The 26,213-nt window shown below is 37.4% G+C and overlaps 2 protein-coding genes across 2 annotated transcripts in view; both read left to right on the top strand.

The window, feature by feature from the left end:
- Positions 1-12,407, top strand: part of LOC136256484 (hemicentin-1-like) — a 47,871-nt gene extending 35,464 nt beyond the window's left edge. The window contains exons 10-13 of the mRNA XM_066049457.1: positions 9,086-9,361; positions 11,644-11,967; positions 12,017-12,268; positions 12,325-12,407. Of these exons, the coding sequence (XP_065905529.1) occupies positions 9,086-9,361; positions 11,644-11,967; positions 12,017-12,268; positions 12,325-12,407 (935 nt within the window). The remainder of the gene's footprint in view (positions 1-9,085; positions 9,362-11,643; positions 11,968-12,016; positions 12,269-12,324) is intronic.
- Positions 1-26,213, top strand: part of LOC136255292 (neural cell adhesion molecule 1-like) — a 166,533-nt gene that overhangs the window by 131,885 nt on the left and 8,435 nt on the right. The window lies entirely within an intron of this gene.

The raw sequence follows: 26,213 nt of genomic DNA, 5'->3' as shown, positions 1-26,213 counted from the left end.
TTCTTTTTGTATTTGTATACCCCAAAGCCGGCCATAGGATTTTTAACCTGTCATTTTTTCTTTACTACAGGAAGAAGAAAAGATGAAGCAGGGTGATTTCTTTGTAGCTGACCTCTCTGCAAGGTGATCCTTCTAGCTGATCTCTCTACCGGATGACTTGTTTGTAGCTGAACTCTCAACAGGGTGATTTGTTTGTAGCTGAACTCTCTACAGGGTAACTTCTTCTAGCTGATCTTTCTACAGGGTGATTTGTTTGTAGCTGAATTCTCTACAGGGTGATTCGTTTGCAGCTAAACTGCTGAACTCTCTACAATGTAACTTCTTCTAGCTGAACTCAAAGGGTGGCTTGTTTCTAGCTGATCTCTCTACAGGGTGACTTGTTTCTAGCTCAATTCTCTACAGGGTGATTTGTTTGTAGCTGAATTCTCTACAGGGCAGTTTGTTTGCAGCTGAACTCTCTACATGGTAGTTTCTTTGTAGCTGAACTCTCTACAATGTAACTTCTTCTAGCTGAACTCTCTACAGGGTGACTTGTTTCTAGCTGATCTCTCTACAGTGTAACTTGTTTCTAGCTGAACTCTCTACAGGGTGATTTGTTTGTAGCTGAATTCTCTACAAGGTAACTTCTTCTAGCTGATCTTTCTACAGGGTGATTTGTTTGTAGCTGAATTCTCTACAGGGCAATTTGTTTGCAGCTGAACTCTCTACATGGTAGTCTCTTTGTAGCTGAACTCTCTACAATGTGACTTCTTCTAGCTGAACTCTCTACAGGGTGACTTGTTTCTAGCTGAACTCTCTACAGGGTGATTTGTTTGTAGCTAAATTCTCTACAGGGCAATATGTTTGCAGCTGAACTCTCTACATGGTAGTTTCTTTGTAGCTGAACTTTCTACAATGTAACTTCTTCTAGCTGAACTCTCTACATGGTGACTTGTTTCTAGCTGATCTCTGTACAGGCTGACTTGTTTCTAGCTGAACTCTCTACAGGGTGATTTGTTTGTAGCTGAACTTTCTACAAGGTAACTTCTTCTAGCTGATTTTTCTAGAAGGTGATTTGTCTGTAGCTGAATTCTCTACGGGGCAATTTGTTTGCTGCTGAACTCTCTACATGGTAGTTTCTTTGTAGCTGAACTCTCTACAATGTAACTTCTTCTAGCTGAACTCTCTACAGGGTGACTTGTTTTTAGCTGAACCCTCTACAGGGTGATTTGTTTGTAGCTGAACTCTCTACAAGGTAACTTCTTCTAGCTGATCTTTCTACCGGGTGATTTGTTTGTAGCTGAATTCTCTACAGCGCAATTTGTTTGCTGCTGAACTCTCTACATGGTAGTTTCTTTTTAGCTGAACTCTCTACAATGTAACTTCTTCTAGCTGAACTCTCTACAGGTGACTTGTTTCTAGCTGATCACTCCACAGGGTGACTTGTTTCTAGCTGAACTCTCTACAGGGTAATTTGTTTGTAGCTGAACTCTCTACAAGGTAACTTCTTCTTTCTACAGGGTGATTTGTTTGTAGCTGAATTCTCTACAGGGCAATTTGTTTGCAGCTGAACTCTCTACATGGTAGTTTCTTTGTAGCTGAACTCTCTACAATGTAACTTCTTCTAGCTGAACTCTCTACAGGATGACTTGTTTCTAGCTGATCTCTGTACAGGGTGACTTGTTCCTAGCTGAACTCTCTACAGGTGATTTGTTTGTAGCTGAACTCTCTTACATGGTGGTTTCTTTCTAGCTGAACTCTCTACAATGTAACTTCTTCTAGCTGAACTCTCTACAGGATGACTTGTTTCTAGCTGATCTCTCTACAGGGTGATCTGTTCGTAGCTTAAGTCTGTACAGAGTGGTTTGTTTGCAACTGAACTCTCTTACATGGTGGTTTCTTTGTAGCCGAACTCTCTACAAAGTGACTTCTTCTAGCTGATCTATCTTGTTTCTAACTGAACTCTTTACAGTGTGATCTGTTCATAGCGTGAACTTTCTACTGGGTGATTTGTTTGCAGCTAAACTCTTTGCATGATTGTTTCTTTGTAACTGAACTCTCTACAAGGTAACTTCTTCTAGCTGATCTCTCTACAGGATGACTTGTTTCTAACTGAACTCTCTACAGTGTGATCTGTTCATAGCGGAACTTTCTACTGGGTGATTTGTTTGTAGCTAAACTCTTTGCATGATTGTTTCTTTGTAACTGAACTCTCTACAAGGTAACTTCTTCTAGCTGATCTCTCTACAGGGCAATTTGTTTGTAGCTGAATTCTCTACAGGGTGATTTATTTGAGCTGAACTCTCTACATGATGGCTTCTTTGTAGATGAACTCTCTATTAGGTACCTTCTTCTAGTTGATCTGACTACAGGGTGACTTGTTTGTAGCTGAATTCCCTACAGAATAACTTGCAATGTAATATAACTGAGTAAATTATACATGCAACTGAATGCTTTATTAGGGTGACTGTTCTATTAGAGTATCTCGATCTCGCATTTGCTGCACGTAGTTGCCTTTCGAATCATAACTCAATGATTTGTAATCCGATTCTTCTGTACTACTGCAAGAACGTTCTATGATGATTATTCCAGCTACATATAGATTTTCAGCTTGTTGCTCTAAGCGGTTTGTCTGGTAGACACGAAAACTAATAATTTTTTTATTCATAAAAATCGATCGCGTAATTTTGACACAGGTTGGATTTTGTGTCATATCTCCATGGTCTTTATCCTGATTCCTTTCAAACCACAAAAAGGCACTCCTACGATGGTTGCTCCATCTACATATCAATTTTCAACTGATTCCTCCAAGGGGTTTGCCCTGTAGGCGTGACAGACCTTCGACCTTATTTTACGCAAATAATCGGTCATAACTCCGTGAATGTTCATCGGATTCCTACCAAAGTTGGTACGGAGATCCGCCTTAATGAGCCCTTCAAGTGTGCCAAATTTCAGCCCAATCCGAGCACGCATTCGTGTTTTATGGCAAATTTTGCGAAGTGTGCGAAATGAAGAAGATGAAGAAGAAAAAAATGAAGAAATTAAAACGAAAGTTTGTTCGCTCGTATCTCGGAAATGGCTGGAGTGATTTTCTTCAAATTTGGTATGTAGACTCCCCTAACTGGGCGGCACGTCTCTAGCAAAGTTGGTTCCAATCGGATAAGGGATCACAGAGCTACATAGGTGTGAAAATTGCGTTTTCTTTCTTCCTGTTAATATACTTACGGTGTGACGCGCCGGCTTCTTGGGCCGCACGACACACTATCATGTGTCTTGATTCTTTCTTCCTGTTAATATACTCACGGTGTGGCGCGCCGGCTTCTTGGGCCGCACGACACACTATCGTGTGTCTTGATTATTAGTACTTTACAGTGACCAGCGCTGAAGGTCTGACAGCATGTACTGCAGTCTTAACCTAACAAGAACTGGAGACTTTAAATGATCGAAGTGGCTATATTTACGGGCCTGTAACGTAGGATTTTTTTGCTATATTTATGGTATTCCTAAGTGCGCATGTGCAAACATCTCGTGACTTAGTTTGTTACATTTGTTATTTTAAAAAGCTTAGAGAAAATCATGACACGAAAAGGTATAAGAAACGAAGAAAAAAGGTGTGATGTGACCGAAGCTTGAACTCACACATCCAGGTTTGGAGTACCCACGTTCTACCACTGTACCACCAGTGCTTGCTGGCTACTCCTCTTGCTTTTGTACTATTTAAATGTTACAATTATACAATAGTAGCTATATAGTCTAACCCATAGCCATACCAATGAAGAAGAAGCCAAACCTGAACCCGACCCTAATCCTAACGTTAACCTGACGTTTGCCTGTTAAACACAATGATGACTTTCACTGCCTGTATGAAGTTTTTGGGTGAGTTCAAGGTAAGTTAGGGTTGGCCTGGCTTCGCCGAAATTCTTGCTTCACTCGCTCCAACCCTAGCTTGCCTTGAACTCATCCAAAAACTTACCTTCATACAACTAGTGTGTTTGATACTCGAGTTATACAACAAACAACCGGCTATTGTACCGTGACCGACTAAGTCACGAGATGCTTACACATGTGCACTTAGGAATGCTGTAAATATAGCAAAAAAATCCTACGTTATGGTCCCGTAAATATAGCCACTTCATTAAATGATTACTTAACCTAACTAATAATAAGGTGAAACGGGAAAAACCCTTTAGGGACCAGCGTTGTAGGTGTACATTGAAAGATAGCCTTACGCAAAAGCCCGCTGTCGTACATGTACTTCCAAGTGAATAGGCAGTAAACAAACAGCTATATCTTTGCAGTAGTAGAAGCCACCGGCTTTAAATAAAGGCCTTTTTTCACCATTAGTAGGCGACTCTGTTGATGTACAATGATAAAATGTTATGTGAAACTAAACTAGCCTTGTAATAAAGACAATATTCTATTTACACAACTACAACAAAACTAACCTTGTAGAAATTGCCTTGTATCTGCCTCTCTGATGAACCAATTTTAATGACTCAACTTTCATAGTGTTCCTTAATTAGAGCTGAATATTTTGGTATAGAAAATCACGTGATGCAGCAATTTATGTAGAGATGGACAAGCGATTTTAAATAATTACGTTACAAAGAAGAAAGATCGTCACCGTTCAATTCTCTGAAATATCTCTAGGATATGTCCGTTCCATTGTAACCAAACGTGACCAGAATGTATTAGCTGCTGACACATATTGGAAAATTTTAGGTATGTATATATAATATATCTAGTGGCTGCACTCATGTTGGCTTGGGCCCTGTACAGGCTATCAACCTGATAAGCTTTACTTACGTATTAGCTATAAAACGGGGCATACATATCAGGAAAAGCCCTCATGCCTGTGTTACAACTATAACATAAGCTACAGGTGCTTTTAAATCATCCAAAAGTTATTTTTGCAACAGTCTATAAAGTTGAAACTTTCGTATCTCATTATTCCCATCGTGAACTCATCAAGGTATAGTTTTAGGCAGATTTCCGCCCATTCATACAGGCAAGAAGGCTATACTAGTTTATAGAGATGATGACAATAAAGTTGTGTAACACCACAGCTCTATCAGTGTCTTCAGACTTTAGTTCTCTGCTCATATACTACTTCAGCTTGTACTCCTATTTGAAGTAATAACATCAATGCATTTAAGTGTTGCTATGGCATGTAGTTAAGGTCTAGTCTAAAACAGCCAAGTTGTAAAATAGGGTGCGGCTGCCAAAAAGCCATGCTGAAAAAATTTGTGAAATCCAAATTGATGGCCAAGAAATGGCTGTTATGGTAGGTAAATCGCAAAAGTTTTAATAACGACAATTTAGGTAAAGTTTTACTGCCTCCTCCTAGGACTTGGCAACAAATTCACCTGAATTGTCATTATTAAAATTTTTGCCGTTTACCTACCATCACAACTTTTTTTGGCTGCCAACTTGAATTTCACTTTTTTTTCACCCTGGCTTTTAGGGGACCACATTTTTTTTACAGCTTGGCTGTTTTGGATTATTCTTTTTCTATTTGCATATTCCAAGCAGTCCATAGGCCAGCTTTAGGGCTTCTTTTTACCTGTCTTTTTAATTTTCTACAGGAAGGAAAGCGAAGATCTGGATTTAAATAATTGTATAGAATTTTTATATAAATTAATCTCAACAGGCAGATATTATGCAACTATGTAACAATTCCAACTTGTGGGAACTCAATCCTTGTTACAAATTACTGTGTAACTAGTTTTATTACCACAGTTACTTCAATAATAATATATTATGTAACTTAGTTACAAAAGTAGCTAAATTGCAAGTGAGTTTTAGGTCACTGAACACTCTACAGGCTGTTTGTTTTGTAGCTGAAGGGTGATTTATTTGTACTCTAGATGAATTCTCTACAGTGTGACTTTTGTAGTTAAACTCTCTACTGGATGACTTGTTTGTAGCTGAACTCTCTACTGATGACTTATTTCTAGCTGATCTCAGATAGCGTGTTTGTAGTTGAGCTCTTTAGAGGGTAATTTGTTTGTAGTATAATTATCTCTCTAGAGTGTAATTTATTTGTAGTTGATGAACTCTCTACTGGTTGTGTGTAGTTGAACTCTTTGCAGGGTGATATTTTGCAGGGTGATATGTTTGTAGCTCAACTTTCTACTGGGTTGCTTATATTATGTAGTTTAACTTATGACTTGTTTGTAACTGAGCAGTATCCAATTTACTTCTTTTTCTTGTTTTTTTACAAGAACAGAAACAGCATCAGTTGAATAGAAACCATCGGAACTAGCTATGTAATTTGAACTGTATGCAAACTGATTGCTCTAATATGGTGACTGTACTATTAGAGTATCTCAATCAATGAAAAACAATCAATCAAAAACTAGTGTTCCACTGATAATCAGTTTTGTATTGAATTGGAGCCGATACTGGGCATTTTGATATTGATCGGTTTGGTTATTTAGGTATTCTGATACCAATTGATAGCCACTCATGCCAATCATCATCATAATTATTATCATAAATGCTATGATAGTAAAACGTGGGGTATAACAGGCTGGAAATAGTATTGAGTATTCTTCTAGCATAAATGGTACAGGAATTGCTTTGTTAAACATTGAGCAACTGCTACTTACTACATATACGTGACTGGATTTTGAAAACACGATCCAAACCACACATTAGAAGTTTTGGGATAAACGGTTTTAAAGAATTCAAGTCAGCATAACTTGCCAATGATAGCAAGCACACGTATGAAATTTACACAAAAGATGCATCAATCTATTATCTTTCAGACCACTTCCAGTACTTGTAGCTGCTTGTAGAGTTTCCCACCAAATAAGATAGAAAATTTGAGCAGTTGGATAAGCACAAGTGCTCACAAGGGGTGGAGGTGTGGGCAAGAGGTAGGCTTCTAAATGGAGGCAGAACACAATTGGAGTCCAGACACAAGTTTACAGGGCTGTGCTGGCTCCTTAGTGGTTGATATGTAGCAAAATCAACAGAGGAAACATCTGGCCAACATTATAAGGCTGTCCACCAGTAAACCACTGATTCTTACCAAGCCAGGTCCTTCACAAGGCCAGAAACCACCATTTGAGCTCTCCACACCACCCAGAAAAGTTGTCTGTTAAAACCAGCCTCAATTAGTTTGAGTAGTTTTGTAAAATCTGGTCACATATATGTTTGCATAAAAAAGATTGAAATACTCTAATAGAACAGTCACTGCACAATAAAATATTCTAATAGAGAAGTCACACTAGCTAACTTGAGAGGTGTGTAAATTGTGTGGCAATTATTGGTATTGGTATCTGTATCGGTGAAAATTTACTGCTAGGTATTGGTATCGGATTGGTAGGTATTTTTCTGTATTGGTGGAACCCTAGTGAAATCCGACACAATTGTGCAAGCTTAAATTTCCAGTATAAAGGATACAATGTGTAAAATACTTGTGTATCATCAAAAAAATTCTGTAAATTTTTGAACGCTTTCTTGGTGAAGAAAGGGTCTAATAACAAAACATAGATATCATCTTGTTCGCCTACTCAAGAGGAACTCGTCAAAATCTTTGTTCCATTGCAGTAGACCCAAGGATAAGCAAGTTATGGGCATTTGTTAACATCACGTTGAAATGATGTACACAATCAATCTTATTCACTATTTTTGTACTGTATGTAGTGAAACAAGGTGATACAAGGAAACACTTACCCAGTAATTGACTCCCCTATTCATGACAAACATGATGGTGCAAATTTTAACTCCTTAAATGTTTCTGTTTGTGAGTTGCAACTGTTTTAGTAAGCACCTTAAATTTTCCCAATACTTCCTGTACAAATCAATTTTTCTGTTGTTGCTACTTTATAGGACTGTAACTCCCTAAGATATAGACCGTATTCCAAATGACATCACACAAATTTTCTATTTGGGGGAGTCTTATAATTTCATGTATTATCACCAATGACGATTGAGATTTTGAAGATTGATATAGAGACTAACAAACAAGATATTGAGGCGAAACTACCAGGTTTGGTTATTACAGCAAAGAAACAATTTAGTATTTCTTCTAAACTTTGAAAACCAGCTGAAAGATTCTAACCCGGCGTTAGAGAATAGATTTTATACCCTTATAACTGTACCTGTTAGTTTTAGGTCAATATCTTTTTCCAGGATTGAATAGTGATTTGTATCTTATTAAGCCCCATTGGAACTCTCACTCGAAATTGTTAGAATATCCCAAACAGCCGCAACCATTTTTTTCATGACGTCATTTGGAATACGGTCTATTGGCGGATAAGGCTGATTTTCATACACGGCTGTAATACTAGTATTCATTTATTGTTTTACTACTTTTACTATTTTTAAATATTTGTAGTGGAGTTAGATTTTCTTATACAAATGCATGTTTGGGATCAATTTTATCTAAAGTATTACCTGATTTTAAAGCTATATATTTTCAAATGGGTTAATATACAAGATGCATGGGGTAATTTACAAAACACTCCTTTGACCAAGCAGAGGCAGAAAATTTTATCAACTGTATTGTTCTCTTAGACTATTGTTAAATGGTAACTTAATAATAAAGTTTCATTATGTTAATAATTATACAGTTAGATTATCTGCGAAAATAGCAAACCCAATTTATTGAGTTATATATTTGGATTCCTACTCCTTTTCAGGAATATGTGACCAGACCTGTAAAACCCAATGTAATAGCACTTTTATAGAATTCTTGGATACTAAATATTTATTGTCTACATGTAGCCAAGTGTATGCTCTGGTAAAGTTTTGAATATCTCTTCAGTAGGTGAAAAGATGATATCTGTGTTTTACCATAAGACCCTTTCTTCATGAAGAAAAAAGCATTTAGAAAATTACAGTATTTTATTACATATTTATTTTACTTATTGTAATCAGTGCTTTATACTGTACAATTTAGGCATTTATGTTATTAAGTCGAGTTTTTGCAGATTCGGTTGCATATGTGTGTGTATCAAATAGGATTAATGTTTTATATTGGTTTGAAATTACAACTGATGTATATTATTACAGTATGACCGACACATACACAGAAATTTGCTGTTTATGTAGTATCTTGTTAACGTCATTACCAGCCATTTCATGTACATTACAGGTCCAGTGTATATCACTCGTAGTCCAGGAGGAAGGACCAGTTTCCCAGTAGCTCAGTCAGTCACTTTAACTTGTATGATATCTGGTGGTCCAACTGGTTCAGAGAGTTATAGTTGGAGTAGTAATTGTTCTCCTGATTGTGATGGTGACTTGACTGGTACTGATCAGAGTGTATTATCAGTAGCTAATGTGAGAGCTCGTGATACTGGTAGTTACACTTGTACAGTAACTGATGGTGGTACAATTATGTCTACTGCTACTATTAGTAGAGTGGAAGGTAATTACATATTTTGTTGTGCAAGAGTAAATGTACATGTGCATAGTAGTTTGGACCATAGTACTTCATTAGCTTGAAAGTTTGCAATTGTGCAGCACATTGCAGGCAGTCTTATAAAATAATTTGAATATCAAAGAAACAAGTATTGTTTCTGAACAAACTAGAGTGTTTTCTCAAGTGTTTACATACCACTTGTTTTTTTTCTTGTATAAAATCCATATTCAAATAAATTGCAAAGACCCACTGTAGAACTTTAGACTTAAGACAAGAAAATTTTGAACAAACCTACAGCACTCACTTAATGCTTTGTTTCATAAACTATATACGATCTGTTCAAAGATCTGTTGTACAGCACTATCCTAATTGCACTACCGAGAAAGGGAAATTTCAGGCTGTACATCTTCAAATTTGTTACTGGCTGAGCAAAAGTTCACCACTTTTGCACATTTCTTGAATTCCATTTTATTGCTTCTGTATTTTCTATAGTAGCGAAGAATTCATTTATGCTGATTAGTATAGACAGTTTGAACAGTAAGAAATTTGGTTTGTTACAGCAACCACGTGGCAAATAAGTTTTAGACACTTATTAAATCACCGTAACTCATGACTGAAACTAGCTACAAACCTGGAATTGGCTTAAGTCATTGATTATAAACAGGCAAGTCCATCATGGTATAGATAATAGTGTTTTTCCTACATTCAAAGAGAAGGCTATTCCTACAAAGAAATGAGAATGGTAAATTTTATTTCTACTACATTATAAATAGAAACCTACGTATAGCTCATGTACTCTTTATTGTATGAGCATGAAACAAAGATATCTTGCTTTCCATGAACTGATGATGGTGTATGGGTTTTATTGATTTGAGCCTTGTTTTACTGTGTATCTAAGAAATTAAACTGTACTTAATTTTTTATGTGGCAATCATACTTTATTCAGTTTATTTCAATGTATTATAGCAAAATAGAATGAAGTGTTTGTACTCAGTTTGTCCCTGACTACTTTGTTAAAGTCTTTGTAGTTATTGTTCTTTACCTTGCAACTTCTAATTTTCAAACTTATCAACTTTAAATTTGAGCCAACCGACTGATGAAAGGTCTACAAGTAACCATGTCAGTAATACATGTGAGTTCACATGCAGATATGTATTATACAACTGTTATCTAGTGGCTTTAAGCCATTAATATTGGTTAAGGCACTGCTATGAGTGCTATATGAATACAATATAGCACATATAAAGTGGGTTAAAACAAATTTAGCATGAGGCAAAGCCAAGTGCTCTATTTTATCTCAAGAACACTCATTGAGTGCTACATTTTTCATATAGCACGGGCAAGACAGTGGTTAACTGATTTAAAGAACTTCCAAGTTTGAACTGGATCTCGAGTGAAATATGCATGAAACAATTATTCAAGACTCACCAAGCAGCCTTCAGTGAAACAATCAACTTTGCTCTGGATACAGGCGTGCCTTGAAAGACCTCTGGAATACTTCTGGGGTAGTTTCTTCTTCGGTTAATTGTCTTTTTTTGTCTCAATTTTAGGGTAGGACACTGCTTAACTATATAATTGTCTTCTGCCCACGCACAGTGCTACAACTACCTTGATATAGCGTGGTGGTCACCAATATAGTAGTGTAGTTGCGTAAATTGTTCTATATGGCAAATGCAGGGCTATTTTTGTCCTGTGTTTGGGACAAAAATGCAAGGCTATCTTTCACTCCAAAGTTCTTTGACTACATTCACAACATACTGCAACAAGGTTCTTTGTATTATTGTATTGTATTAATGCTTTACAGTGACCAGCACTGAAGGTCTGCAGCAACATGTGCTGCAGCCTTAGGATTACCTAACCTAATTTCAAGGACTTAAACTTAGTGACTTATAGCTGAAAAGGTGTAACAGAAAAGGGGCCAAAGTAAGGAAAAAAATCCTTCCAACCCCAGGAATCGAACTGCAGGTCACCCAATGTCTAGTCGGGGCCACACTCAGTCTCCTCCAGGAGGGATGGATTTTCTTCCTTAATCCTAAAGTATTTATTGTATTAATGCTTTACAGTGACCAGCACTGAAGGTCTGCAGCAACATGTGCTGCAGCCTTAGGATTACCTAACCTAATTTCAAGGACTTAAACAGTTCTGTATGCTTACTATTGAAATAATTAGATTCTACCATAATCTGTGAGTTTGTCAGGGATCATTCTGACCTATTGCAAAATATGGTAAACTGGTACCATACACATGTTGACAATTTTGTATAATTCATGTGTATTGTCCATTATTAGGTGTCACCCTACACAGTCCAGACTTCACTATCACATACGATAGTAGTTCTGTTCTACTATATCAAGATATGGAGATAAGAATAGTGTGTCGTTCTGGTAGTACTACTAGTAATGGTCAGTGGTCATTTCCTGGTGGTAGTCCAATCCCTACAAGTGGAGCAATACAAGCTAATACTGTTAGTGGTGATGTTGGTACTAGTGAACTAGTCATCAGTTCTAGTGCAGCCAGTACAATATCAGGTAATACTGGAGTATACACTTGTACTATACCAGATGTTGATGGGACTATGCAGACTAGGAGCCTTACAATATATGATTCAACAGGTGAGGATCAATAGCACAGTTATGTTAGTTCACTTCAACTATTCTACAGCACTACCAATTACTACAATATCGAGTATTGATCCAGTACCAATTGGGTTTGAGGCTACACTATCATGTAGTGCTACTGGTATAGCTCCACTAACTTTTAACTGGACCAGACAAGATAATCCATCTGATGTGTTGTCTACTGATCAAGTGTATACCTTTACAATATCTGATAGTAGTGGTTATGGGAGTTATGTGTGTGGAGTATCTAATAGTTTAGGAAGTGATACTGAAACTTTCACTGTTGAACCAGCAAGTGAGTGTTGTATACTGTGTAATGCTCACATAAGTAACTCATCTTACATTGAATAGAAGTGAGTCTTGTCCAACCATATTACCCAAAAAACAGCTTCTATAACAACTTGGCGTTATTGGTTAGACTAGCCAGCCCATAAATGTGTATGCACCAACTCTAAGCCCTTCCAACAAATTTCTTTATTATTTTTGTTAAATTTTTCCATTTAACTTTTTTTATGCTGGACTAACTAACTGATGCATTCAGACAAACATAACTCAACAATAGATAAGGCTACAACAGGCTTGGCTTCTTCACTGATCGACATTACTTCATCTCAAGAAGTGTCTTTTTGCAAACCTCAGTATGTATAATACATGTATCATGAACTTCCTTTGTCCTCCTTTGTGTTCCAGTTTTTTTTTTGCTGACTATGCAAGGTGCTGATTTGCGATAGTACCTGTGGCTGTGTTGACTGGCTTCACATTTATCGCCCAGATTTTCCGTTGCAGCTTAATTATTTGCAGAAAGTTGGATTAGGGATCAAATGAAAAAAAAGTAGCGAAACAAGGGAGTGGCTTAAAAGTTGTGACCCAAGAAGGATTGTCTATATACTAGTGGACTTTTAATCTCTATTTCAGTAGTGGTTATAGGCTGAAGTATAGGAATTATAAAATCTCCATTAGTATAACTGCAGGTATAGCCAACCTATCTTGTTTCACAACCTTTTAGCTATTTCTTTTTTTCACTACTTTTTTATCCGTATTTCAACTTACGTAAAATTGATCCCTAAACCACGCACCTTCAGAACTTCAAAACAAACAATGGCAAGTATTCAACAAATCAATATCATAGACTACTACCTGACTTAAAAGTATATACTGTATGTAGTTTCATATATGACAACTCAAGCAATAGTACACCATGATCAGTGGTGTTCACACCAAATTGCATTGAAAAAAATAATGCTGAAAATTTTAAATCACATTATTTCTCAGTAAAGGGAATTTCAATCTCTTCACTGCTCTGTTTCATATTTGTAGCTTAAAGGGCATGTATAATATATGTGTGTTTTACCCAGTTTCTTTATTTGAAATTTCCTCATACTTGTTAGCACAAGTAAATCCAGTGTTAAAAGCAGGCAGGGAGTTTAATTACTTTCTTGAAATGGAAACCAGTGAGCTTTTCAAGCCCAAAAATATGAGTAAAATTCATACATTCTAACAAGTGCAGGGAAAAAGTTTGCATCATACAGTAATTCTGTAGTAACCTGTTGAAAGTATTTCAAGTCAATCTGAAGGCTTGTTCGGGCCTAACCAGTACTACCTCATCATCATCGGAGAAAGGTGAGGCTGGTTTTTTGGGTGATGTTTTTCATGTGCCACACCCACTATACAGTACGATTCAGATTGACTTGAAATACTTTCAACAGGTTGCTACAGAATTCTATATTTTTAAACAAATTGTTTAACAGAATTTTCTAGTGACTGACTGACTGACTGACTGACTGACTGACTGACTGACTGACTGACTGACTGACTGGCTGGCTGGCTGACTGACTGACTGACTGACTGACTGACTGACTGACTGACTGACTGAGACCACTCCAAATAAATTCTCTGTTTCCCGTCCTCGGTTCAGACACATTTGCATGCGGGAATGTGGTCCATTTCCATTATTTCATTATAAGATGGCAGCTTTTCAAGCCATTGTTTACTTGGCACAACCATAGAAGCTGTATAAAAGCATGCGTAGTGCTTGTACATTCATCTTAAGTTGCAAAAATAACACAAACATGAATTTGTGCCAACTTGAGAACACAATGATATGTGAGCTAACACTATTACAAGATTACTTTAATTGAGCCTGTACGGAATAGAATAACCAGAAAATAATGGAAAGTAACCAGATGTGGGTGGTGAATGGGAAACAGAGAAAATTATTTGGAGTGGCCTAACTGATACCGTAACTCAATACGGCTACGGACTTGATTTTTCTACTGTTCGATGTCACTTTAGCCTGAGAGGTGCCTGTTGGAATACCACAGTATGTACAATGCATTCTTCATGGACTTACCAGTGTCCTCTTTTGTGTCCCACTCATCTTTGCTGACAACGAAAAGTATCAATTTGGCAGTAGCATGTGATGGATTCCCTTCGTAACGGAAATCATCCATATTTTTCATAGTGGCTATTTTGATTGCAGAGGTGCTTTTTGAACAGTTCTTGATTCATACTGCTGTGTAATGGGTTGAACATAGCTGACAATGAAGCGTAATGGATACTTCACTTTTCAGACAATAATTGATAAAGCTGGGGCATGCTACACCATTTCTTTCTTTTGATGCGATATGTGTGGTTTCGCCAGTCATAATACAGGTTTTAGCAATTGAATTTGTTGCTTTGGCAATTGATTTCGTCACTTTGACAAATGAATTGTCTCATTGGCAATTGAATTTGTCACTTCGGCATTAGAATTCGTCCATAACAAGATTGGCAGCTGGAGAAAACACAAAAAACAAGATGTAGCAGCTGCTACAAGACCTTGTTCAGGTACAACTATAGTAAACGGGTAATTGGAAAAGGTTGATACGATCAGACACAGACATTTTCAAAAAGCACTTTTACATTTATATAACAGTTACTTTTCATACCTAAAGTTGTTTTTACAGCAGTCTTCGCTTTCAGACCCGGGCATTGATCCTGTCATAGCACTTATCCATTTATAAGCGCATGTGTGAAGGACTAGACCAGCACTCCACAGACCATATAGTGTTGTACACATGCTCTAAAGCCTAATACAGAGTTATATAATTGTAGAGATTAGTTTGTATGCCCCATGCAACTTAGCTTAGTAGGACAAATCCACAATCTTACGCCTTTTAGTAAGTAAACAACTCTTTGTAAGGAGATAATTCTTCCACTACAACTTCTTCAGCAACATTCGCAACTGTATTATAGTATTGGGCATGGTCACTCACGAACAAGCTAATTAACTTTCCAGACAGCCACCAGCTTCGCATACAACCAGCTTCGATTACCTTCTAGTGTCTGAAGCGCAAATCTCCATGGTGAAAATGATTCACTTCATGATGAGTGGTTATTTTTTTGAAGACAATTTAAGTATGATGAATTCTTGTGCCAATGCAACAAATTCAATTGCCAAAGTGATGAATTCATTTGCTAAATTGAAGAATTCAATTACCGAAATCTGCAATTATTATTTTAAAAGTTAACAAACTACATGAAAAAATTGTATTTTTCAACTAGAGTAGGGGCCATTGCACATCAACAGAAGGTACTGAATCAAGTTGGAGTAGTCCATGATATTAAATTACAGTAAAACAATAAGAAGTGTTATATCTCCACTGTGCTGCTTCAGTAAATTTTATTGATGTGGTATGGTCCCTACTCTGTATTTTTTTGTGTACTTGTTTGAATAGAAATCATAAAATGAAACAAGGGAGATCATCTACACCTGTAACTATACTAGTTGATATTTAATTCGCACTTTAGTAATATACAGCCTGTCAATAGTACAGCTATGATTGAAATAGGAATTATCTAAATTAATAATTATCCCTTCAAACCCTGTAAGCCTATATGTGACCTGATCTTGGAAAACCTACCTTTTTGGCACATTGGTCAATTTTCTGTTTTATAGTTTAAATGAGGTACTAGGTGCTCATCTATCTTATGTTAAAATTTCAGCTTAATATCTTGAAGCATTACTGAGATATGGCCAATTTTCTGTCCTGTACATTACAAACTAACTTTTATGGTAATGTATTGAATTCTTTGAGTGATTAAGGGTGACAAATGGTGACAAATCACTTTGTTTACCAATAATTCCATTGTTACCATCTAAAATACTTTAAAATACATTTCTGATAGATTAATGAAGTAGTATTGGTACTTTTCTGCAATTAAATGCCATGTGTCATTGTCTAAGACTAAGTTTTAGCCATTCCAGCAGCTGAACAAATCACCCAATTTGTAAGTTAATTGTTATCCCACGCATGTGAAATTACTACATGGTCTGATATAATCATCCATATCTACTAGGAAAAAGAAGCTATGGGTGTGAAACTTCACAGCAAGAAGGTTTAATAGTTGCTTTATCCAAATGTGTAAAAAAATGAATTTAAAAGAAAGTGTTGAAATTTTCATTTGAGTTTTCCCAAAAAGTTTGCTTGTGCCCAAAAGGTAGGTTTTCCAAGATCCGGTCACATATTTAGACTTTGACACATGCCTCTATACAAACTAATATACATACCTAACTTCACAAGTATTAACAATAGGAAATCTCACAGCGACTACATTACTCACCATGATCTTCACGATAAAATGGCACCAAGCATTGATGTAGTTGGGTACAATGCCATATCACACCACTTAAAAAATTATTCATCAAAAATCTGCCATGGCTGTACGTTGCTTCAATAAACAAAGAATATCTTTACCATACTTGATGCTATGGCCTTAAACTAAGTGCCATTAGAATCCTCATGTGCTACAGAATCCAGTGGTATGCAATAGATTACAATGGACACTAATAATGCCAGCAAAGACAATGTCTGCCATTCATTGCTTTGTTTCCAAAGTGCTCTTTAGTATTGTATAAAACTGTTTAAATGTTATTGTAGCACATGAAATTTGGTTTCATTTCATGTATAAGAATTTCCTGTTGTACAGTAATAGAAACCTGACACTTTGCCTATAGCTCACACTTACGCATTCATGTTCAAAATTAATCCGAGTAATAATTACGTCACTTAGTATAGCAGCAGGTGTAGATAGATGACTTCCCTAGTTTCATTTTCAACTCAAATGTAAAAAAAATTCTAGCTATCCATATACTTGTTTGTTTACTTTTTGTGATCACATAATTCATTACTGGTGAACCATCAAAGGAAAGAATGGAAACACCTGTTATTAAAACTAATTATACTCATGCAATATTAACATATGTATTTTCAAGCTAGAAGACAGGTTTTGTCAGACTCGGTCACATACGCTAAAGAGATAACCTGCACCAAACCTCAAAAAACTACTTCCCTTTGCTACTAAGTCATCCAAATTACAGCAGCTTTAAGCATGTTAAGTGTGTCTAATAGTACTAGTTAATGTTAGCTTCCAATAACTTGGTTGGTAAGGTTTAAAATTTTCTATAAAGCCTGTAATCAAGACACACGGTAGTGTGTCGTGCGGCCCAAGAAGCCGGCACGCAACCCCGTGAGTATATTGACAGGAAGAAAGAAAACGCAATTTTCGCACCTCCGTAGCTCTGTGCTGCCTTGATGAAACAAGACAAATTTTGCTGTGTAGATTCCCTCCACCTTCAGCACTCCACATTCCAAATTTGAGCGAAAGCGCTTCAGGCATTCCTGAGATATGCGACTTCAAAAATTGGCTTAGTTTCTACGTTTTTTTTTTCTTCTTCTTATTTTTCTTCCTCTTTTCGCACACTTACAAAAACTGCTATAAAACGCGAACGCGTTATCCGATTGCCTTGAAATTTGGCACACAGAAGGGGGGTATAAAGGCGCATCTCGGTACCAACTTTGGCTGGAATACCATAAACAGACAAAGAGTTATGAGCGATTATGCACGAAAAATAACACCAATATGTTGTCACGCCTACAGGGTAAACCGCGTATGGGAAGAAGCTGAAAATCGGTGGGTGAATAGGTTAACTATTGAACCTCAAACCTTTTGTGGTTTGAAAGAAATCGAGCTAAAAACCAGGAAGATACAGCGAAAAAATCAACAGTGTGTAACAATTACGCAATCGAGATTAGCTAATTTTTAATTTCTTAATTTTATTATTATTATTATTATTATTATGCTTGCCACGCCTACCAGATAAACCACTTGGGGTAATGCTTTGAAAATCGCTGTACAGATGGAGTTATCATCTTAGAAAGGCTCTTCAATGGTGTAAAAGAATCAGACTTAAAGCCACGGAGTTATAACACGAAATCCAACTTGGTGTAGCAAGTGCGAGATCGAGATACTCTAATAGAGCAGTCATCCTAATAGAGCAGTCACCCTGAACAGAATTCAAGAGATCAGTTAGAAATAAGTAACCTGTATAGAGATCAGCTACAAACAAATCACCCTGTAGAGAGTTCAGCTACAAACAATTCACCCTGTTCAGACATCAGTTAGAAGAAGTTTTCTTGTAGAGAGTTCAGTTACAAACAAATCACCCTGTTGAGAGATCAGCTAGAAGATGTCACCTTGTAGATAGTTCAGTTACAAAGAAACCACCATGTAGAGAATTCAGCTACAAACTAGTGACCCTGTAGATACATCAGCTAGAAGAAGTTACCTTGTAGAGAGTTCAGCTACAAAGAAACCATTCTGTAAAGAGCTCAGCTGCAAACAAATCACCTATACAGAATTCAGCTACAAACAAATCACCCTGTAGAGAGATCAGCTAGAAGAAGTTACCTTGTAGATAGTTCAACTACAAACAATTCACCCTGTACAGAGCTCAGTTAAAAGAGGTTTCCTTGTAGAAAGTTCAGCTACAAACAAATCACCCTGTAGAGAGATAAGTAAGAAGAAGTTACCTTGTAGATCGTTCAGCTACAAACAATTCACCCTGTAAAGAGATCAGCTAGAAGAAGTTTCCTTGTAGAGAGTTCTGCTACAAACAAATCACCCTGTAGAAAGATCAGCTAGAAGAAATCACCTTGTAGAGAGTTCAGCTACAAAGAATCTATCATGTAGAGAGTTCAACTACAAACAAATCACCCTGTAGAAAGATCAGCTATAGAAGAAATCACCTTGTAGAGAGTTCAGCTACAAAGAAACCATCATGTAGAGAGTTCAGCTACAAACAAATCGGCCTGTAGAGAGATCAGCTAGAAGAAATTACCTTGTAGAGAGTTCAGCTACAAAGAAACCATCATGTAGAGAGTTCAGCTGCAAACAAATCACCTGTAGAGAGTTAAGCTACAAACAAATCTCCCTGTAGAGAGATCAGCTAGAAGAAGTCACCTTGCAAGGAGTTCAGTTACAAAGAAATAAACCATGTAGAGAGTTCAGCTGCAAACAAATCACCTGTAGAGAGTTCAGCTAGAAACAAGTCACCCTGTAGAGAGATCAGCTAGAAACAAGTCACCTTGTAGAGAGTTCAGCTAGAAGAAGTCACATTGTAGAGCTACAAAGAAACTACCATGTAGAGTTCAGCTGCAAACAAATCACCCTGTAGAGAACTCAGCTACAAACAAATCGCCCTGTAGAAAGATTAGCTAGAAGAAGTTACCTTATAGGGAGTTCAGCTATGAACAGATCACCCTGTAGAGAGTTCAGCTACAAACAAATCACCCTTTAGAGAGTTAAGTTACAAAGAAACCACCATGTAGAGAGTTCAGCTGCAAAAAAAATCAATCACTCTGTAGAGAGTTCAGCTAGAAGAAGTCACCTTGTAGAGAGTTAAGCTGCAAATAAATCACCCTGTAGAGAATTCAGCTACAAACAAATCACCCTGTAGAAAGATCAGCTAGAAGAAGTTACCTTGTAGAGAGTTCAGCTACAAAGAAACCACCATGTAGAGAGTTCAGCTGCAAACAAATCACCTGTAGAGAGTTCAGCTAGAAACAAGTCACCCTGTAGAGAGATCAGCTAAAAACAAGTCACCCTGTAGAGAGTTCAGCTAGAAGAAGTCACATTGTAGAGAGTTCAGCTACAAAGAAACTACCACGTAGAGAGTTCAGCTGCAAACAAATCATCCTGTAGAGAGTTCAGCTAGAAGAAGTCACATTGTAGAGAGTTCAGCTACAAAGAAACTACCACGTAGAGAGTTCAGCTGCAAACAAATCACCTGTAGAGAGTTCAGCTAGAAACAAGTCACCCTGTAGAGAGTTCAGCTAGAAGAAGTCACATTGTAGAGAGTTCAGCTACAATGAAACTCCCATGTAGAGAGTTCAGCTGCAAACAAATCACCCTGTAGAGAACTCAGCTACAAACAAATATGCAGTGTAAAAAGATCAGCTAGAAGAAGTTACCTTGTAGAGAGTTCAGCTACAACGAAACCACCATGTAGAGAGTTCAGCTACAAACAAATCACCTGTAGAGAGTTCAGCTAGAAACAAGTCACCCTGTAGAGAGATCAGCTAGAAACAAGTCACCTTGTAGAGAGTTCAGCTAGAAGAAGTCACATTGTAGAGAGTTCAGCTACAAAGAAACCACCATTTAGAGAGTTCAGCTGCAAACAAATCACCCAGTAGAAAGTTCAGCTATGAACAGATCACCCTGTTGAGAGTTCAGTTAGAAACAAGGAATCCTGTAGAGAGATCACCTAGAAGTATCGCCTTGTAGAGAGTTCAGCTACAAACAAATCACCTGTAGAGAGTTCAGCTACAAACAAATCACCCTATAGAGAGATCAGCTAGAAGAAGTTACCTTGTAGGGATTTCAGCTACAAACAAATCACCCTGTAGAGAGTTCAGCTACAAAGAAACCATTCTGTAAAGAGCTCAGCTGCAAACAAATCACTTGTACAGAATTCAGCTACAAACAAATCACCCTGTAGAGAGATCAGCAAGAAGAAATTACCTTGTAGATAGTTCAGTTACAAACAAATCACCCTGTAGAAAGATCAGTTAGAAGAAGTTACCTTGGAGAAAGTTCAGCTACAAAGAAACCATTTTGTAAAGAGCTCAGCTGCAAACAAATCACCTGTACAGAATTCAACTACGAACAAATCTTCCTGTAGAGAGATCAGCTAGAAGAAATTACCTTGTAGAGAGTTCAGCTACAAAGAAACCACCACGTAGAGAGTTCAGCTGCAAAGAAATCACCCTGTAGAAAATTCTGCCAGAAACAAATTGCCCTGTAGAAAGATCAGTTAGAAGAAGTTACCTTTTAGAGAGTTCAGCTACAAAGAAACCATTCTGTAAAGAGCTTAGCTGCAAACAAATCACCTATACAAAATTCAGCTACAAACACATCACCTTGTAGAGAGATCAGCTAGAAGAAGTTACCTTGTAGATCGTTCAGCTACAAACAATTCACCCTGTAGAGAGAGCAATTAGAAGAAGTCACCTTGTAGAGTGTTCAGTTACAAAGAAACCACCATGGAGATTTCTGTAATCAATATAAATTATGTGACCGGATTTGCGAAAAGGGGTCTTCCACACACATCCAATTCCGTAAACGTTGGAGACCATAACTCAGTGTTCAAGTAACATATTAACCTGAAAATTTCACCATGTATTCAGCTATAGTAGTGCTCACCACTGCCCCATATATCAAGGCAATAGCTCTTTCCAATCTGAAGTTATCAATTGTCAAAGTTGGCAAATTGGATGTGTGTGGAAGACCCCTTTTCGCAAATGCGGTCAAATATGTATTATACAGTATATATAATTTGTACATTTACTGATAAAATATTTGAAGTACATCTACTTCATCTTTTCTTCTTCCTATAGTAAAGAAGAAAACGTAGGTTTAAAAAGTCCCAAAGCTGGTATACAAATACAAAAAGAAATGAAATCTAATCCAAAACAGTCAAGCTGTAAAAAAAGTGTGCGGCCCTCAGAAAGGCTATGGTGAAAAAAGATGTGAAATCCAAGGTGGCGGCCAAGAAATGGCTGTGATGGTAGGTTAATGGTAAAAATTTTAATAATGACACTTTAGGTAAATTTTGTGAAGCGGCACAAAAATTCACCTGAATTGTCTTTATTAAAATTTTTACCATTAACCTACCATCACAGCCATTTCTTGGCCGCCACCTTGGATTTCACATCTTTTTTCGCCATAGCCTTTCTGAGGGCCGCACACTTTTTTTACAGCTTGGCTGTTTTGGATTAGATACTAATATTCAGCTGTGACATGATCTTGTTAGGTCACGTTTACTCACAGATAGCTTTATATGGACCGCTCCTTACTGAAAATATATCTAGGCGGATTTGCCAATTCATGATGAGCACTTTGGGCCAAGTCTATGAACTAATGTAATTTATGCTCATGTTGGTATAAAGCTGTGCAAATCTCTCTTCCTAACATCTAGCACTATAATTCCATAATTCTCACCACAATGAACTGAAACTTTCTGTAACACCAATCTTCAAAATTATGCAATATCATAATTGTGAAGGATCAAAGTGCTGAAGTGTGCGTTAACTTCCATAGAGTAGCAGGGATTTTATGGACAATAAAGTTATAGATCAATTATTAAAATGTTTTGAGTAAACAGTATGTCATTTTCCTTTGAGGAAAACAGCCTAGTAGATCTCATCTTTAAAGCTAAATTAATCTTTGCTGCTTATTATATGACTAGAACAAATTGTATATATATACACTCACTAAACAAATAGTCTGATAGCCTAAAACTGATGTGGTTGGAATACTCCAGATGAACACTTTGAAGGTGATTATAGTATGTATGTGCTGAGCTGGATCCTGGGTTGATGGATAAGAAGCCATACATGGTCAAAGGATTTGAACATGATGTTAATGACACATTTATTCGTAAGCTTGTGTTACGGGCGCATACTTAATTGTTGTGAATATGGCATCCAGTGTAGCGTCAGCGAGTGCAGAGCGAAACCCTCTTAAAAAGAGGTTAAACAGCCAAACAAAGTATGTACTTATGAAACTATGTGGGGACTACATTGAACAAGAAGTGAAGAAGTCTAAAGTTTCCATCAACATCAAGAAGAGAATCATGAAGGTCACCGGTACAACCGAGATGCCATCAGATGGAAGATCTATTTTAGGGGTGTACCGATTATCGGCTTGGCCGATATATCGGCTACCAATATTGCTATTTTTGCAATATCAGTAATTGGTACAGTTGTTTACGTTGTACTGATATTGGCACATGTGTATTGATAATTATTCCTATTAATGCCGTTCGTCACGTTTTAAATGTGAACTGAAATGTCTTTGTCTTCATGTGGTTCTCCTTTAAGTCCAACACTAGAACCATCGTCGTTATTGTCGGATACAGTTACTACTACCTCGATAGCCATTTCCTCAGATGAAACTGTCATCGTGACTCTGGTGCTGAAGAACAGCTAGCTAGTATAACTGCTGCGGCTTTGCTGCTTTCAACGCCTGTTGCTCCTAAGCCAAGACTTAAGGTTGTGTGGAGATTACCAGTTTGGGAATTTTTTAGTGTGTGCCAAAGCAAAAACTTTGTGGAATGCGAGGAATGTGGAGAGGTAGTATTGCGAGGTGGAGACAACAGCAAGGCATTTACTACAAATTTGGTTAGCCACGTGAAAGTTAACCACCCAGCTGTGTATCAGAAATTCTGTAAAATTAAAGACAAGAAGGAAAGTCAAAGACAAGATGTAAGGAGGGAGAGGGTGGAGTCAGGAGGCTTCACAGCCTTGCGTCAGCTGACACTGCAAGGGAGTCAAGATTGCATTAAGCCATGGGACATCAATGATCCCAGAGCTAAAGTGATCAACAAGAAATTAGGCAAAATGATGGCTATGGATTGTCAACCCATCTCTGTTGTAGATGTATATTTTTTACGATTTGTTGGTGCATTAGAGCCTAGGTATGAAGTTCCTAGCAGAAAATATGTGACTGAAACTGTACTAAGAAAAATTGACGTAGGGATCAAAGCAGAAGTGATGAAGAAGCTACATGCTCCCGGTATAGAATACTACAGCTTTACTACAGATGGGTGGAGTACGAATGTTGGTACACATTCCCTGTTGAGTCAGACGGCTCATTGGGTTGAGCAAGATTTCACAAAAGTATCTGCAGTGTTGTGTGTGAAGGAGTTGGAAGGTTCACATACTGGAAGTATAATTTGTGCAAAATGTACTTCTATGCTTTCAGAGTAGGACATTGAAAAAAGCAGTGTACACTTAGTATTACGTGACAATGCTGCAAACATGGAAAAAGCAATGAGAGATGCTGCCATTCCAAGTTATGGATGTTTCGCCCATAGCCTCCAGCTTGTAGTCAATGATGGTGTGCTGGCCCAACGATGTGTAGTTGATTTGCTTGCAATTTGTCGACGCATCGTAGGCCATTTTAAGAGGTCTACATAGGCATATGGAAAGTTTAAAGAGATTCAGAAGAACCTTGGGTTGCCTGAACATCAACTGAAGCAAGATGAGCCACTCATCATTATACATGATTCAGTCAATTGTTGAACAAAAAATGGCAATTGCTACTTATGGTGTTGATGGATCAATACCTATACTATCTGCTTCACAACTGGATATTGCTTCCAAAGTTATTGATATCGTGTCACCTATTGAAGAAATAACAAGAAATATTTCTGCAGAAGCTGCATCAATATCCCAAGTTATACCACTTGTAAGAGCCTTAACTAAGGTATTAGAAAAAGAGGCTGAAGACATTGGTGTTCGTGCCATGAAAAGCAAAATGCTAGATTCGCTGCATTCAAGGTTTGTTGATATTGAAGACAAAGATTTTCTTCTGCTTGCTACGTTGTTAGACCCAAGATATATAGATAAGTTTTTTTAGCAGTGGATCAACACGTAAATTCAGCAAGAGGTTGCTACTGAAAGAATATTTACATGCTAAAGAGGAGATTGAAGTATATGAACCTGCAGCAAAACGATTGCTTTAGAAGAAGAAAGTAATAGCAGCAAGCTTTGGGGTTGTTTGTCAGAAATCATACAAGAATCCAATCAATCTGTATGTCCAGCTATATCCACTGGTGAAGACATAGAACCTAGTGAACCTGAAGTTGACCAGTTCCTTTCTGCCCCCTTGATAGATTTTAAGAAAGGCAACCCCTTCAAGTGGTGGCAAGATCATTATAAACATTGTCCAATATTAGCAAAAGTGTCATGGAGATATCTTCCCTCACCAGCAACAAGTGTTCATTCAGAGCGTCTTTTCTGTGGTGCTGGTTAGGTGTATGATGAGAAATGGTCTCGGCTACAGCCAAAATTAGCTGAGTCACTATTGATGATTAAGTACAACTTTGCATTAGTTGGGAATGACTATACTTACAGCAGGCAATAGCTATATAACAGTGTCAGTGACTATACAACAGTGTGAATGTACCTTGTTTAATTGTTTCAATGTAATATTAAACGTACAAAATATAAGTATATACAGATATCGGATCGGTTATATCGGTATCGGCTACTTTTAGCTGCATCAATATCGGATATCTGCAACAACAACAAAAAACCCATATCGGTACACCTCTACTATATTATATGATAGATCATTTGGTAAGTTAATTTTGAATGCTGGAACCTTTGTCACATACTCTGTCTTAGTCCAAACTCAGAATGATGGTGTTTTCTCTGGAGGGGAGAACACTGCTTAAAAGGGTGTTAAGTAATATGAGATTTAGGTACAAGAGTATTAATGACAAGAGGTTATCATTGCAACAGTTTGTGCTTTAATGTCACTACACATACATTAACGGTATACTATGAGCAGCCCCGCATAGTCCATCAGGGTCATAAGTAAATAAGATGAATGAGGCGCAACAGAGCAGAAGGAAGACCAGTTGTGTACTTGGATGAGACTTGGGCTAATGCACACAATAGAAAGTCCAAAGCCTGTGTAGAGGCTGATAATTAAGACTACTGGGGAGACTGTACATAGGAGGAGTCAGGTTGGTCAAATACTTTCAAATTTATGCTGTTTAACGTGATTCATGTACAGCAAGCTATGCCATCAGGTAAAAGAGAGCACCTTATTATCTTGCATGCTGGTTGCAAAGATGGATGGATTCCCGGTAATTTTCTATGGTGTGAAGGAACAAGTAATTGCAGTTGTTTTAGGTTGTGATTGGGTTTTCAAAACTAAGAAGGGATCTGCAGCAGATTACCATTAAGAAATAGATGCACAGAAATTCGAAAGATGGTTTCAAGAAAAGTTACTTCCAGCATTACCAGCCAATTTTCTGATTGTAATGGACAATGCCAGTTATCATAGGTAGGTCAACTGTAAACATTGCTGTCCTAACTACAGTCGCCACCTGGAGGAGCAACCAAAGC

Source organism: Dysidea avara, chromosome 5 (assembly GCF_963678975.1).
Source record: "Dysidea avara chromosome 5, odDysAvar1.4, whole genome shotgun sequence".
Taxonomy (NCBI): domain Eukaryota; kingdom Metazoa; phylum Porifera; class Demospongiae; order Dictyoceratida; family Dysideidae; genus Dysidea; species Dysidea avara.
This window is presented reverse-complemented; position numbering and strand designations above follow the sequence as displayed.